This window comes from Misgurnus anguillicaudatus, chromosome 21 (assembly GCF_027580225.2).
Source record: "Misgurnus anguillicaudatus chromosome 21, ASM2758022v2, whole genome shotgun sequence".
NCBI lineage: Eukaryota > Metazoa > Chordata > Actinopteri > Cypriniformes > Cobitidae > Misgurnus > Misgurnus anguillicaudatus.
This window is the reverse complement of record NC_073357.2, coordinates 10380429-10396632: the sequence shown is the minus strand read 5'-3', so window position 1 is coordinate 10396632 and position 16204 is coordinate 10380429. Positions and strand designations below refer to the sequence as shown.

General features: G+C 37.4%; 1 protein-coding gene across 4 annotated transcripts in view; it reads left to right on the top strand.

Moving 5' to 3' along the window:
- Window positions 1-16204, top strand: part of LOC129432148 (3'-5' exoribonuclease HELZ2) — a 122178-nt gene that overhangs the window by 92134 nt on the left and 13840 nt on the right. For all 4 annotated transcript variants that reach the window (XM_073859230.1, XM_073859233.1, XM_073859232.1 and 1 more), the window contains 2 exons: window positions 5183-5347; window positions 15626-15770. In XM_073859230.1, coding sequence (XP_073715331.1) covers window positions 5183-5347; window positions 15626-15770 — 310 coding nt within the window. The remainder of the gene's footprint in view (window positions 1-5182; window positions 5348-15625; window positions 15771-16204) is intronic.

The window sequence follows — 16204 nt, the reverse complement described above, 5'->3', positions numbered from 1 at the left end:
GAAAAGTTCTATTTTACTTCTCAGCGTGAGAAATAGCTTACACGGTTTGGCGTGTGACCGTGAACTCACAGAAATGCGCGTGTCTCATGGCGAATGCGTGGGACTTGAGAGCCCAGGTTATATCAACATATATCAAATTACGTTACCCGATATCCACTTAATTTTATAAGTTATAAACATTCATTTAAAATAACTTACAGCGCATGTAGTAGGCCTAGATTTGCATTTAAACAAAGGAACTGCAAGGGTGGGAAATAAAACGCCACACGCTGGTGAATACTTGAAAAACCGGTTTTCTTTTGATTCTCTTGCAGTTCCTTTGTTATAGCATTGGGGGTTGGCAAAGAATTGGCAGACCTGGGGGTGGGTGGTTTTTAATTGTCACTGGTAGCTGCTAAAACTAGCAGCTTAACCATGTGCAATAATTACATTTTGGAATTAACTTCCTTCATGTCGTTTTATTTATTCACTGTAAAAATATTTTCTGAATTTGTAAGTAAAGTTAGCATTAAATTTGTTTTACAATTTTAAATGAATTTTTGCTTTTATTATAATTATAACTTAAATAACTGTAAATATTTATTAAAAATAATATTACATTTTTTTAATCAAAAAGACAAATAACTTGATTCTCATTAATAATAGCCATGGAAAACAAACTTCTCATTTTCAAAGCCTCATACAGCTTGTGCCTATGTGCGTTGAATTTGAGAGCGCTTTAAGCGTTTATTGTGTCTTTCAGCACATTACATATATGACCCATTCTGTCTAAATGAGTGGGATGTTTTCAAGTACTCTATTAATTAAACATCTAATACGTTTTCTGAGAGTGAAATGATTAATACTAAGATGCGTGTCATGTCTGACATCTTGGTTTCGGTTTAAAAACATGCAGGAATTTGAAAATAAAATGCAGGACTTGCTTGATGTTTAAATAGTTATTAACAGAGATAAAGTTCGGGACTGATTTATGTTAAAAAGTTATTAAGATCAACAAGACTCGCGCTGACTGACAGATCCGAAACGCAACGCACAGACACGCAAGTACCTGCACTGACAGAATAGTAAAAAAACATCTGCTTTGGCAAGAATTTACGAAAGCATATTAAGCATTACAACAAACTTGTTAAGCTCATTATTAAATATGTCCATAGCCTACAGCGTTTGCGCGAACAGAACGAATTGTTTAAAAAAACTTTCTCATTAATCTTCATCTAAATTAATAAATAATCAGATATTCGTTTATAATTTCAAATAACAGCTCTATTATTTAAAGTCAGTTTTGACTTAGTTCAAAACAAGCAAAATGATTTTAAACAATAAGGTAATTAGAAAGATGTAATATAAATGTTTCAGTTGTTATTTACAATTACAATTTATCTAACTTTTTATGTTAATTGCAATTCATGTCATAATAATCTTCAGTATAAATTTTGCTTTTAAAATGTTACATTTTCATATTTTTATCTATTTACTTGTTAATTTTATATTCACCTTGACAATGAAGCTGGCTTTAACTTGAAGTAATTAAAAGAGGACCGAAGTCATAGAGACACGGAGTTATTAACGAATATTTTATTATCAGAGTGCAGCATTTTATCAAGGGTTTCTGGTCTTGTGTAATTAAATAAAATAAAATAAACTAAAAGGGTAGTTTTTAACAGTTGGATTAAAAGACGTTTGATATTAGCAGCGTTTTAAAACTAATTCCAAAACATCTCGCGTTTCTAAATAAGGGACGCGCAGAAAATGTCATTCATGTAATTTTATAGATTACACTCATTCACTTCACACACATATTATACGTGCTTTAAGGGCTTTATAATTTAGCTGTTCCAGTAAACACGTTATGATGTCTGGCCGAATATTTTTTCTGTTATTCGGATGAATTCGTTATTCGTTTTAAAGCCATTATCCGTGCCCTTGCGAATAACGTATTCTGCTTCGGGCACATCCCTAATATATATATTTATTTATTTATGTTTGACGAATGCTTATCAGTACATTACTTTTTGGTTTCTTCAACTTTAAAGATGAATATTCGCATTAGAGATGGGCAATTTTTTGCAATAGCACATTATATTTTGAGCTCATAAAAAAGATTTTTCGCTTATTTAAATGACATGTTCATGTTTTTATGCACGTTTAGATTTGGTGCAATTTCCCAAAGGCTTATAATTAGGAAATACACACAACACGCTTAACTTATATTTTCTTATATTTCTACTTATATTCCTACTGTTCAGTAATGCAGAAAAGCGCAACACAACCATGTTAAAGCTATTAAACGTTCAGATGCAAAAATGAACTAAATGTAAAATTAGATAAATTAGTTAATGATATTGCGTAAATGCGCTCGGTCTCTTCAAAGGTCTTCGCGAGTTATTTTGTTATAAGACAGTTATCATATATCACGTCTCTTCTACTGTAAGTACACGGAAAAAAAATAAGACAAATGATGCGCGTTTGAGTCGAAATTTTATGAAGAATATGTCACTGTTTATGTAACTGGCAAAGAAAACTTCGCCAACGAAAGGTTTGCCAAAAAAGCCTGCATTTGTATGGCATCAAAGAGTATCTCCTAAACACAGAAAATCCGTGTCATGTTACTTCAATATCATAGAGTATACGCTCAGCATGAAGTCAAGCACACAAATTGTCGTCAGTATGGCCTACATGAAACACGACTGCCATCTACAGGTTTTTGTATTTCCTGCATCCCCCACCGAACCCCCCTTCTGCGGGATCTCGCAGAATTTCGGAAGTCCTCGCGGCATTCTGCTCTCAGAGACGCGCATTTTTAAGGGCCACATCTGTATACTGACTAAAGTAAAGTATACTAAAGTCCATTAGCTACACAAGTACAGATGCAGAAATATAAGCTATAATATATAATTGCATATTTGTATAATTGTAGTTTGTGTTGCTGTCAAAATACAATTATAAATTATAACAATAGCATATTTGTATTCTCACACATACTATAGTTGTGTGATTTTGTTGTTTTTTAACTTAAGAGGGCACCACTGTAAAAGTTTGGCCACCAGCACTGCTCTGAAGATTGACTTTTTGCACCATTACAATATTTATAGGCAACTAGTCATTATATCTTCCTCTCTATGGAACACATGTTAATGCTCAGCAGTACACGTATAGTTCTTTAATGCAGTTGTTATCAAACATTTTTTGCGGCCTCCCTTGTGTACAGTGGATTGACATAAATATTCTAAAACTTAAAATTTGAATGAAACAAAACATTTTAAATTATACAATTTATTGCTTTTGTTTAGTAGCCTTATTTTTCTGAGGTTTAATTACACAGAATTTATAATAAAGTAATGTATTTCATAAAATATTATAAAACTGGGGCCCCTGGCACCATCCGGCAACATCCTGTTTGAGAACCACTGCTTTAATGTATTTGTTTGCATTGTATTGAAATGCGTTCATTTTTAATGGGCATATGTGGTTGAAACAGATAGCCTAGTGCAGGGGTAGGCAACATGGAGTGCCGATGTCCTGCAGTGTTTAGCTCCAGGTCTAATCAAGCACACTTGAACAAACTAATAAAGGTTAAAGTCACCTGAAACTACAGGCAGCCAAGGTTTTATAAGGGTTGGAGCTAATCTGCAGGACATCGACACTCCAGGACTGACGTTGCCTACCCATGGCCCTAGTGCATCCCAAATTTTTTAACATTAACATTTTAATAACACTATAGTTATTATGGCCTTTAGAAACATTTTTTAGAGGAGATAGGGACGGCCCCTGTGGTGCGGCCTAGGCTTTTTTCTCTAATGACATTTTTTTCCTTACGTTACTTTTACTTTTATACTTTAAGTAGTTTTGAAACCAGTACTTTTTCACTTTTACTTGAGTAAAAAGCTTGAGTTGATACTTCAACTTCTACAAAAGTCTTTTAAAACCCTAGTATCTATACTTCTACTTGAGTAATGAATATGAATACTTTTGACACCACTGAAAGTAGCATACCTTCCCTTCATACAATACCCGAAGTCTTGCAGGGTACAAAAGACCAAATCTGACCCCTTTGGCGTAAAGTCGAGATTTCACATCATTAAACGCCGCTCGCTTTCTCCCAAGCTCTGCGCTGAAATCTTCGTGAAAAAACACCTTGTGACCCCGGAAAACCACCCCTCGCTGCTGCTTACTGAATCTGAGGATGCGTTGCTTGTCTTGGAAAAAATGAAAAAGGACCAGGAAAACTCTGGGTTTGGGGTTTTTGGCCTGAGAATTGTTGGTAGGGACAGGTCCGACTCGGTGGGCTCGGGAGAGGACAAGAGGGCTGGGGAAAAATCCCTCCCCAAGACTTCCGTGAAAAACTCAGTCATAATTTTAATCGGGTCTGAACCCTCAAAACTTTCAGGGATACCCACCACTCTCAGGTTTGATCTCCGGGATCGATTTTCAAGATCATCCAGCTTTTCTTTCAGCAATATATTCTCCTTTCGTAATGCATCCATCGAATTCTCAACATTTACCATTCTGTCGCTGTAGTCGTTCAAGCCTTCTTCCACCTCACGAAGACGTTGATCGTGCGCTTCGTAGTAGGATTTAACTTGCTCCAGGGTCGCAGTCACGGGTGAAAGTGCATCAGTCAGCTCCGTTTTTAGAAGGGAATGGACAATCTGTGTAGTGTCAGAGAGGAGTGCCGTCCGAAGTCTTTCAAGATCAGGAGGTAAGGTTGATGTGCTTTCAGCGGGCGTCGCCATGTTCGCGGCCTCGCCGTCTTTGTCGCCAATTTTATTCCGAGGTTGCTTTCTGCTCGTCATATTTTTTATAAATCTTGGTTGCTTATGGCGTTAACAGCGATAAAACCCGTTTCAGCAATCATATTTGGTTAAAATAACGACAAAAACCCCAAAAGAGGTCGGGAGCTACACTCACGTGTGCCTACTCACGCCATGCCTAAACCGGAAGTCCTTTTTTACAACTTAACTTTATTTAATGTGTTATACCGCTGTTTTAGCATGGTCTGCAAATTTACAAAGCTCAAAGTGAGCTCCAAGAGTAGATATGCGAGAGATAGAGACTAGAGTTTTGGTACCTTATAGAATTATTACAGAGACCTGATTTAAAATTTTGAGAAAGTTAAAAATACTGTGGTTCTCTGCAAATGGTGAAAACAGTGTGTTCATATTTCATTTTATTTTTCAAACAGGTACAGGGAAAACAGTGGTTGGTGTTCACATTGTTTACCACTTCTTCAAGAAAAACAAAGACTTTCTAGCCACTTCCTCTGAATCATGTCCTGCTCAGAAGCAGCAAAAAAAGCCTGCAATCCTTTACTGTGGACCTTCTAACAAGTCTGTGGACATTGTTGCAGGTGAAATGTCATTTGATTGCTTCACTATAGTTATAAATAGGGGCAGTTTTGGCCTAATGGATAGAGAGTACAGCTTGTAACCCAAAGAAAACTGTAATGATTTATGTACTGAAAATGGGCAATGATTAAAATGCAACATAATCTTATGTTGTGTCCAACAAAGCATTTGTTGTGCGAAATCAAGGTCATGGCTTGATTGTAAGGGGGATGTGGGCAGATGGCAACAAAGCGCGTCAAATATGATGCCTCGTGTTTTTTGTGTGTGCCTGTCGTGTCTACTGTTTGATGGCAGCACATAGAAATTACTTGCGTCTGGAGAACTTTTAGAAATTATGATTTAGATGTCATGTTTGCTGCACTTTGTATTCGTTTAGTTACAGTAATTTTTCTGATGCGTTCCTGAAAGGACTTCACTGAGGGAGAGAGAACAGAATGCGCATCATGTTTATTTTCTTAGATTTGCGAATAGCACAACATTCTGTTTTTATTGGGAGTGGACACAAAAAACTAGACACTTTAACATTTTAAATGAATGTCTGTATGTGCAAAATCAGCACAGTAATCCAAGCCTTTTGTGGAGTGATTAAAAAATAAAGAGTTTGCCGTGCGTTCTCTCTAATACAATAGCCAGGTCTCATACTGGTACCCTACAATTGCTTGCAGGCCTTTGAACCTTGATCATTCTTCAGTACTATGAAATTCTGGCTGTAAAAGCCCATATCAGGTTTAAGTCTCTACCGCTTATTCACAGAACTATCACTGGTGCTGCACTGACATACCTTAACACCTTCCTACAATCCTACACTCCATCCGGAACCTTATGTTAAGCAAACGAGGGGCACCTTTTGATACGTTTACAAAAGGGCACAACATCACTTTCCTGCTCATTCTCCCTCACTAACACTTGCTGATGAAGCTTATTTCCAAATGCCGTCTGGTAAACCACATCTTCTCAGCATTAAAAAAAAACAATTAAAACATATCTTTTCAATGAATACTTGATGTGATAATGCGAACACCCCCAATCCACTTTGAGACGCTATCAAGTCCCAAAAACAATGGATCAGACCAGACCAGAAGTTTATTTACACTGAAAAAGGGAAAAGACCAAAGGCAATAGCAGTGGCAGCTGGTGCTAAAATAAATTTGGGGGGCGCAAACAAACTCAAAATCAAACTTTTACTGTTGTAATGCGACGCTGTAAATAGCCGTTTATCAGGCGATGAATATAATTAGTACTTAGCTAAAATGCTGAAAATGTTACAGTTGAAGTCAAGTTTCAAAGCACGAAATAAATGTGCTATGTATCTGTAATGAACTAATCAATGTAATCATTCACACGCACACACACACAAACACCAGGCGATAGACTTTTTCAATCTCCGTCGTTTTTTGTAAAGAGTCGTCACAGTCAGTTATTATCCGCCATTTCATGTTTTAATTGTTTTCGTTCACATGTCCATTTCTAATCATAACTTACAAGACGAGCATACAAGTCAAAATGTGTTTATTTATTTGTGAAGAGAACAGATAAACGGATATTGTGGATCCCCTTACATGTTCATGAAGCAGATGAATGAATGTTTTTTTTCTCACAGTGACAGCGGAGGCGATAAAACACACCAACTTTATACTGAAAAGGCACATATGAACAAATCAAATAACAAAATACTACTGTGATTAAAATATCAATAAATGTGTAAAAATCTGAATTGAACTAAACTCATCTGAAACCACCTTGTGTAATATACGCATGAAGGCAGATTAATGCAGACTCTTGTTATTAGATTTTGTGTCTTTACCTTATAGGCATCTTGTTGCAGCGCTCCTCTAGTGTTTAACTTCAGCAGGGTTGCGCAGACGAATCAGTGTATGACATCAAATTATCGCGAGAATGTTTAGAAACCAGGGCGTCATTTGATCAACGCACTGCCACCAACTGGACATGACTAGAATAACATTTAGTCAAGTTGTATGGGCAATCTGCCAAAATGGCATTCAGAATTTTAATTTTTCTGCTTAAAAACTTTTCCGTCAAAGACTTTTCGGTTATTTTCCTTCATCTCAAGATATTTCACTTGCTTTCACTGATCAGGAGCCTACTGTAGCTAACACACCAATCTGCAGTGCGGTTATGAGACTCTGAGAATGATCCAATCACATGAGGTCAAAGACATTAAAAACAATATTGTTTGGCTTACAACATAAGTGGGAGGGTTCAAGGCGCATCCGAAACCAACCAATTAGAGCTTAGCCTCAGGTCACATGTTTTTACCCTTTTTACTGACCTACATAGACACTCATTAGGGGTGCTCCCCAGACACACAAACATGACACACACACAACAAACTTAGTTTTGAGTTTTATTTTTTTTTAATAAATTATAACTTGATTAACAGTGAAATAGTACAGCTAAATGATTTTATTTTATAAAAATTTGCACTATATATTTAACTTTTTGGTAACATGTTAAAATAGCTTTCCTCTCTGGCCAACTTTAAGGGGGCGGTGCCCCCTACTGACCAGCTGCCACTAAAACCCAAAGTACCAAAGAAACAACAAATCAAATTTTGTTCTTCAGGGTTCCACAAGCCGTTCAGGTAACTGGAAAGGTAGTTGTCTTGATGGCGTTGGGTCATTCAGTTGAATGGTATGCTGAGCCAACTCAGTCCACCCAGGCCTCTGGCAAAATAGAGCAGGGAACTGGTTCAAAAGGTTGTCTTTGTGCTCTCGACTCATCCCCCACACATCCCACCTTTCTTACCAGAAATTATGTCTCTGATGCCTTACCAGTTGGCTCTTTGCACTCCTTTAGCAGATAAAATATGATATCTCTGCTTGGTTTGTCCCTTGTCTGTGTGGTGAATCTCGTAGGTGACAGGTCCTATCTATTGTTACCTTCTTTTGATACAATTCCAGCCAATCTCTTATATCCGGGACATACTGGACAATGCCTTTCTCTTAAGGTCTGGATCCAGGAGATCCTACAGTCCTTGCACCTGACAGCCATAGAGTAGCTTGAATGGTGAGACGCTTGGGGAAAGTGTTGGCCCCCTTCCTGTTTTTTTTTTGCATTAACACAAGTAAACAAAACATGCATTTTTTAAATGAAGGTTTCATAAGAGGGCAAAGTCCAAGCCCACATGGCCCTGTGTGAAAAAGTGCTTGCCGCCCGTTAAAACATGGTTTTCATGATTTCACCGGGTGGGATGTGATCCTGAATCAACATTTTTTGTTGATCCTGGATCAATGTTTTAACCAAGGATACCCAAAGCAACCCAAACCCTAACCATTTTTAAACCCTAACCATTTTTAAACCCTAGTTTGAGGAGTATTTCTTAAAAGCTTCAAACTTAATCCTAAACGTAAATTTAACATACACACTAACCCTAATCCTGCAATCTGATTGGTTATTGAAAATGTTGATCCAGGACCAACAATGGTGTTGATCCAGGATCACATCTTACTTGGTGAAATTACGTTCACCGTTAAACATAATTGTGGTTTATTACACCAGAGTGTAGTTTCTTTAGCCACTCCCCAGGCCTGGTTACTGCCAAATCTGTTCACAATCAAGAAATCACTTAAATAGGACCTTCCTGACAATGTAAAGTAGACCAAAAGATCATCAAAAGCTACACATCATGTTGACATCCAAAGAAATTCAAGAACAAATTAATAAGAAAGTAATTGAGATCTATCGGTCCGGAAAAGGTTATAAAGCCATTTCTAAAGCTTTGTGACTCCAGCAAACCACAATGAGAGCCATTATGCACTAATGGTGAAAACATGGAACAGTGGTGAACCTTCCCAGGAGGGGCCAGCTGACCAAAATAACCTCTAGAGCGCAGTGAAGACTCAACCAAGAGGTCACAAAAGATGCCACAACAACATTAAAAAAACTGCATGCCTCACTTGCCACAGTTAAGGTCAGTGTTCATGACTCCACCATAAAAAATAGTAACACAGCATTTCAAAAAAGGAACATCATACCAACAGTAAAATATGGTGGTGGTAGTGTAATGGTCTGGGATTGTTTTGCTGCTTAAGGACCTGAAAGACTTGGTGTGATAAATGGAACCATGAATTCTGCTGTTTGCCAAATAATCCTGAAGGACAATGTCCGGCCATCTGTTAGTGACCTCAAGCTAAAGCGAACTTGGGTTCTGCAGCAGAACAATGATCCAAAACACACCAGCAAGTCCACATCTGAATGGAAGATAAATAAAGATAAACAAAATTAAGACTGGTGTAGCCTAGTCAAAGTCCTGTCCTCAATCCTATTGAGATGCTGTGGCATGACCTTAAAAAGGCGGTTCATACTCAAAAACTACAACAATTCTGTAAAGAGGAGTGGGCCAAAATTCCTCCACAGCGTTGTAACAGACTCATTGCAAGTTACAGCAAATGCTTATTTGCAATTGTTGTTGCTAAGGGTGGCCCAACCAGTTATTAGGTTTAGGAGCATGCACTTTTCACACAGAGCCATGTGGGTTTGGATTTTGTTTTCACTTCATTATAAAAACCTTCATTTAAAAACTGCATTTTGTCTTTACTTGTGTTATCTTTGATTAATATTGCATTTTTTCACACTACTCTATGACCAGCCCAGGGAACTGTGTGTGCCAAATTCAATTCCATTTTATTTATATAGCGCTTTTCACAATTGTTAATTGTTTCAAAGCAGCTTTACATTAATAGATGAAGGAAAAAGCATACTCTCCAGGGGATGAAAAAATCGCTAGGAGAAAAACCCTCCTGGCTAGTCCAGGGGGAAAACGCCTAGGAGGAGAAAACCCCCTGAGATATATATATATATATATATATATATATATATATATATATATATATATATATATATATATATATATATATATATATATATATATATATATCAGTGGTGTGATGACCTTCACAGCAGCAGGAACTGGGTCTGTTTGCCTCATTGTCCTCGGGGTCAAGGACGAGACAGGAAGAGAGATACAGAATCCTATTAGCGTAAGGGCTGTTCACATGTAATGCAAGTGTCATACAGTATTGTGGTTTAAATCAGCTCGGTTCCAGACAGGCTAACTATTGCGGCATACGTATATTACACAGATGAGTTATGTGAATGCTTTGTTCTGGAAAAACGAACTATTGCGGGGTAAGTACATTTACTGGACATTTTATGTGAATGCTTTGTTAAAGAAGAATGTCTTAAGTTTAGATTTAAATTGATCGACTTTGTCTGATACTCGAACATTATTTGGTAAATCATTCCAGAGCTTAGGGGCTAAGTAGGAAAAGGATCTACCACCTTTAGACACTTTTGATACTCTAGGGATAATTAAGTGTCCAGAATTTTGTGATTGCAGAGTACGTGATGGATTGTATTCTGATTAATATACAAGGGTGCTAGACAATAAGGATTTGCAGGTGATTAGTAGTATTTACATTGTATGCAATATTTAACTGGTAGCCAGTGTAAAGATGCCAGAATTGGACTTATGTGGTCATACTTTTAGTAGGGATGCTCCGATCGATCGGCCGCCGATCGGTAACGGCCGATAATGGCATTAAATGACTCGATCGGTGCTCGCTAAATCTGCCGATCTCATAAACCGATCTTTCTGTTTACTTTTGTCATCAAAAGGATCCTGAATGCGGTTGCAATTAAAGACATTTTTTACGTAGGTGGTGGCTGAACGCAGACAAGCAGCTGTGAGGAAAATAAAAGTTTAAACGCTCAAAACTTTAAGACGCATGCAAATAAGAAACTTTTGGCATGAGGATGCAATTGTCCGTGATAGATATGTGTATACGCTGTTTGATGGGGATGTGAAGACGCCTCGCGCTGTTTACCGGAGCGCGTCCTCATACGCATATCTCTGTAAAGGCAAAGAGAGACATACAAATCTGCACGCTGCACATGAGCAACAGGTTGTAAAAATGCTTATGATGCTTAACAACCTGTTGCTCATGTGCAGCTGCTCATGTCGAACATCACACCTAAGTTCTTAACCGTGGAAGATGGCAGCACAGTGCAGCCATCTTTGGGCAACTTGTAATCTGACATTATGTTTGGAACGATTTGGTTCAATAATAAGTATCTCTGTCTTATTGGAGTTTAGCATAAGAAAGTAATGTGCCATCCAGTCACTGATATCGTTAATGCAGTCTGTTAGCTTAGAGAACTGGTGTGTTTCGCTAGGATGTGATGAGATGTAAAGCTGGGTATTATCTGCATAGCAGTGAAAACTTATGTTTCCTGAATGTGTCTTCTAGGGGTAACCCATCTGAAATCTGAAAATCTGTGTGGTGGCTCGGAGGTCTGTAGATGGTAGCTAGAATGAAAAAAAGCTGTTTGTTGTTACGATCGTTTATTTCCATATTTAAAATGAATAAAATTTTAGTTCGGATTTATGGTTTACTTTAAATATTTTGTTGTATATTGTAGCTACACCACCCCCTCTCCCTTCTAAATGAGGTTTGTGTTCATAATAATAGTCTTGTGGGGTGGATTCATTTAAACTAATGTAATCGTCTGCTTTAAGCCAGGTTGATACTTTGGTAAAAAGATTCTATGTGCTGGGATATGTACAGCTAACCAACGGACAATTAAGCCGATCTGTCTGTTTCCTGACCTGGATAGTCAGACAATATTACAAGTAAAGGGCGATTTATAGTCTTGCGTAGGTTCTACGCCGTAGCTACGGCATAGGCTATCCGTAGCCTGTGCGTAGCTCTGCGTAGCCTGACGCGCACCTCACAAAAAATTTAACAGCGCTTCAGATCTGGATACTGCCTATCAGCGGTCGCGCGTGTTTGCACGTCGACGCGGACGACGACGCAAAAGTATAAATGAAAACCGACGCGGAACCTATGCCGTCGCCCTTAAGACTATTGGTCAAATTTCTAGAGCGTATAGCACTTCCTTCCAGTGACGGATGTAGGCCATATCTCTTTAGGAGGTCAGGTCTCCCCCAGAAATGCTTCCAATTGTCTATAAGATTTTCCTTCTGCCCCCCAAAAAATGTCCAGCCAACCATAAAATAACAGAGTCTCTTTAAACAAAAAACGTCGTCTTTTGGCAAACGCTAGTGTTTACGGCTCTCACCCACTATTGTCTGATTCGCTTATTCAAGCCTTAGAGGGCTTTTCAGCAGTATTTAACTCACGGGAAAAGTACTACTGTTCTCTATGACGGTAACTAAAAAAAAACACGCATCTTTAAAATATATATCAGAAACAATGCAATTTAGTATTACATAAACGTAATAACACAACACATATAAAAATGAAACTATTTTTATAGTAAAACATGCCCAAAATAGCCCCTTATCCTTTCTTAGACTCACCTCATTATTTATTCATTCAAAACAACAGCCAATGGCAAGTCTCCAGCTGCTTTTAATGTGTTTGTTTTAGATGTAGTTCTGTTTATTATAATTAGAATATGCAGTTTGGTTGTGGCATACTATATAGTAGATATAAATGATATAAGATGGTTATACAATAAATATACAGTATTGTAGCAGCTGGGCATCGCGTGCAGTTTTAAAATCAAATTTTAGCGGTTTTGTCATCGTCATTCATCAGCTCATTCAGCTCGCGTTTGAGACAAAAACTTCACACGCAAAATTCTACAGACTTTTAAGTTCAAGAGGAGCTTTCACTCCGCAAGGTCATTGTAAGGTAAAACGTTGTATTTTATAATTTTGCGTTGTATTATAATATCTAATTTGCTTTGTTATGAACAAAGCAGTGTGATTTATCTTTGGTCTCATCGCAAATCACACTTACAGTATTTAAGGGTTTGTGCTTTTGTCTGGTGCTGTTACAGGATAACCTTTGACGAATTTGTCATGCATGTCAAACTGCTTTCATGATGTTTCAAAATAGATTATTTAAAGCGTTGTGCTTTGTTGTGATATTTGAGGTTGTTGCTGCAGCAGCATGATGGGGTCAGAAATAATGAAAATATAGCTTATAACATATCACATTGAAAAGGCATTATTTTAAATGAAGAAATGAAGTGGAAATAAAGTGCCTAACGAGTGTTTATTTAGAATAAAGGCATATGTTGGGCAGGGTAGGTATAAGAATGGCTTTAATTTATCTATAAGTGAAATAATAGATTAAATGCAGTGTACACATTAATAAAATATAGCTATAAGTACAGCTTTGCATTCATATCACCTGCTTGCCTGATTTCATTAACTGTGACAAAATGTGTAAAACTTCGTTAAGTGTAAAATTACATATAAATGGCCCTTTATTATAAGACATATGCAAAATAAAATTGGATTGAAACCTTCCTAAATTTAGTGTATGAATCATTTTAGTCGAGAAATGGCTGCCCACCCAAAAATCCTGATTGCCCCCCCAGTCCAGCAAGCCTAGTACCGGGCCTGTTTACTGATGCACGTTTACTTAATATTTATTTAGACAGATCCATCTTTTCTATTCATTTGCCATTAAATTATGCGATCTGATGAGTTTAAAGCTCGGTTTTAACCTGTTTGATTCTTGAGCAACTCCTGGGTCCTAAAGTACCCCCGTTTCTCATAAACACAGAAGAAATCAGCAAGGCATCTGTATGTTGTATGAAAATCTTATTTATTCACTTGATTTTTATCTGAACTACATGAGCATTTATCTCACAAACCCAAATGTGCCATGATTAATGTTTAATGTTATTTATTTTATGTTTATGTGAACAAAAGTACACTTACATGTAAAATAATTTTAAAATTAACATTTTAAATTGTTAGCTAATGACTTATAACTGAGAAAAACTGTAAATGCTTACGAAAGAAACTGTTCTTGATTCAGTGTACCGGTGGCTTGGGGACTGCTATATCAGTATTATGCCGTTAGGAACTCACATGCTCATTATTGACACAGCTCATCATGGCCGTTTCTCAATATGCGTTTTTGTTTGGACTTGTGAAATGTCATCAGTCGCGGCCCTAGTACTGTTTCAAATCCAAGTTTGCATCCAGCCAAGTTCACATGATGTTCTTGATCTGCCCGTTTTATTGAGGATGCATCAGGAGGTGACTTGTGTGGACTTATGACAGCCAAGCTATTATGAAGAGTCTGTATGGTAAATACAGATTATGCACCGGAATATTGTTTTATTTCGAGTCGGGGTGACTGCTGAGCGTGTCTAAAAGCGAATAACTTATGGATCATTGCTGTTTGAAGACCAAATGTAAAGGGCACCAATTATCCGAATCACAATTTAATTTTTTTGTGTAAGTGTGTATTAGTACATGTTGACAATATGCAAAAGGTACAAATCCCCAAGTAAACGATGACGGGAGTTATGGTTTCCAAGTAAATCTCTTTTCTTGGACTACAACAAACACACGGATTGTAGGCAACAGTTTACTTCCTGGGCTGCTGACATGGACACAACGGCATTATCATAACTTCCGCCCGTTTCTTAAATACAGCCTGTAAGTAGTCTATGTTTTCATATTTAAAAAATGTACGACTGACTAAACCATGACTCAAACACAAGTTTTGTGCAGTACAGAGTATCACTTGTTGTTTTTAGTTTCTACGCTCACAAATGCAGACATGGTTTTAATGTTTTAGTAATCCTTATCTTACCAATCTGTTATGTTCTGCTTAAGCTGCGCTGGCAAAGTTGATCAATCAACTTTGTCATCTGCATTTTCTGGATCAGATTTGGCTCGTATTAGTAAGGTAGTAAAGACGATATTAACTCCTGTTAATGAGGAGTTTTACTTCAAAACATTAAACAAAAAACTTACATTTCACCTTAAAGGCACTACTTTTATTGTAGTCATAAGTAAAGTTTGTTTTTCCATCAAAAGAATAACTTAAATTAGTTGCGACTTAATGCGGAAATGGTAATGTGACAACAAGTGTATGAAGTGTCTTGTGGTAAAAGTGTCGACCAATCAAAATGCAGTTGGACCTGGATCCAGCCCCGCTCCCTGGATCTGAATCCAACCCTGCCCCTGGATCCTCCGGCTGCACCCATCGTTTGTAGAGATTCTATAGCCAGTTGTATGATTCCATTGTTGCCTATGCATGGGCACACAGAGAGCCCTTTCTCAGATAAGACTGTGGTCAATTTTGCATCTTGTTGCACTTCAACAAACACATACAACCTACATTTTTCAACCACTGATAAAGATGTGCAGGCAGAAGCATTTGCATTAGTGGCTCACTAATAAGGTTTTAGTCTTATACCTAATTGTACATATTACACAGGAAAGCATGTTTTGTAAAACAGCATTACCCTGTTTTGTATTCCAGAGCAGTTGCTAAAACTGAGTGGAGTGCTCAAGCCTCTGAGAATCTACTGTGATCAAATGGAAATGCGTGAGTTCCCATATCCAGGCAGTGAGCTAAAGCTTTGTCGCAAATCCCTTCGTGATGAAAAGCCAAAAAAGGAACTCAGGTAAGATCCTTGAAGCTCAAAACTGAGGTGCTGATGATCAATCTGGAAAAGAAGCTAAACACTTAATAAAGAAACGTCAGGTAATACCAGTGTTCTTGTGGGCAGTTTTAAAGTTTATACAGTATGTTATCTAACTTAAATAGTTAACCAGCTTCATGACATGTCTAATCTATTGTGTGCTCTCTCTGGCTGCTTTCCCTTAATTATTTCCCCTTTATCAAAAAGAACAAATGAAGATAGGATGAAAACTTTTTTCCCTGTTTTTTTTTTGTATCTTTCTTTCTTTCTTTCTTTGAAAGCAGAGGGTCTGTTGTTTTTAATTGATATATTTCACAAAAAATGCTGGCGGGGAACTTTAAAAAAAAAGGCTGGTGGGGAATGAGTGAATGTTATTTCTATAGTGCTTTTCACATTTTTTTTAATTATTGCATTAT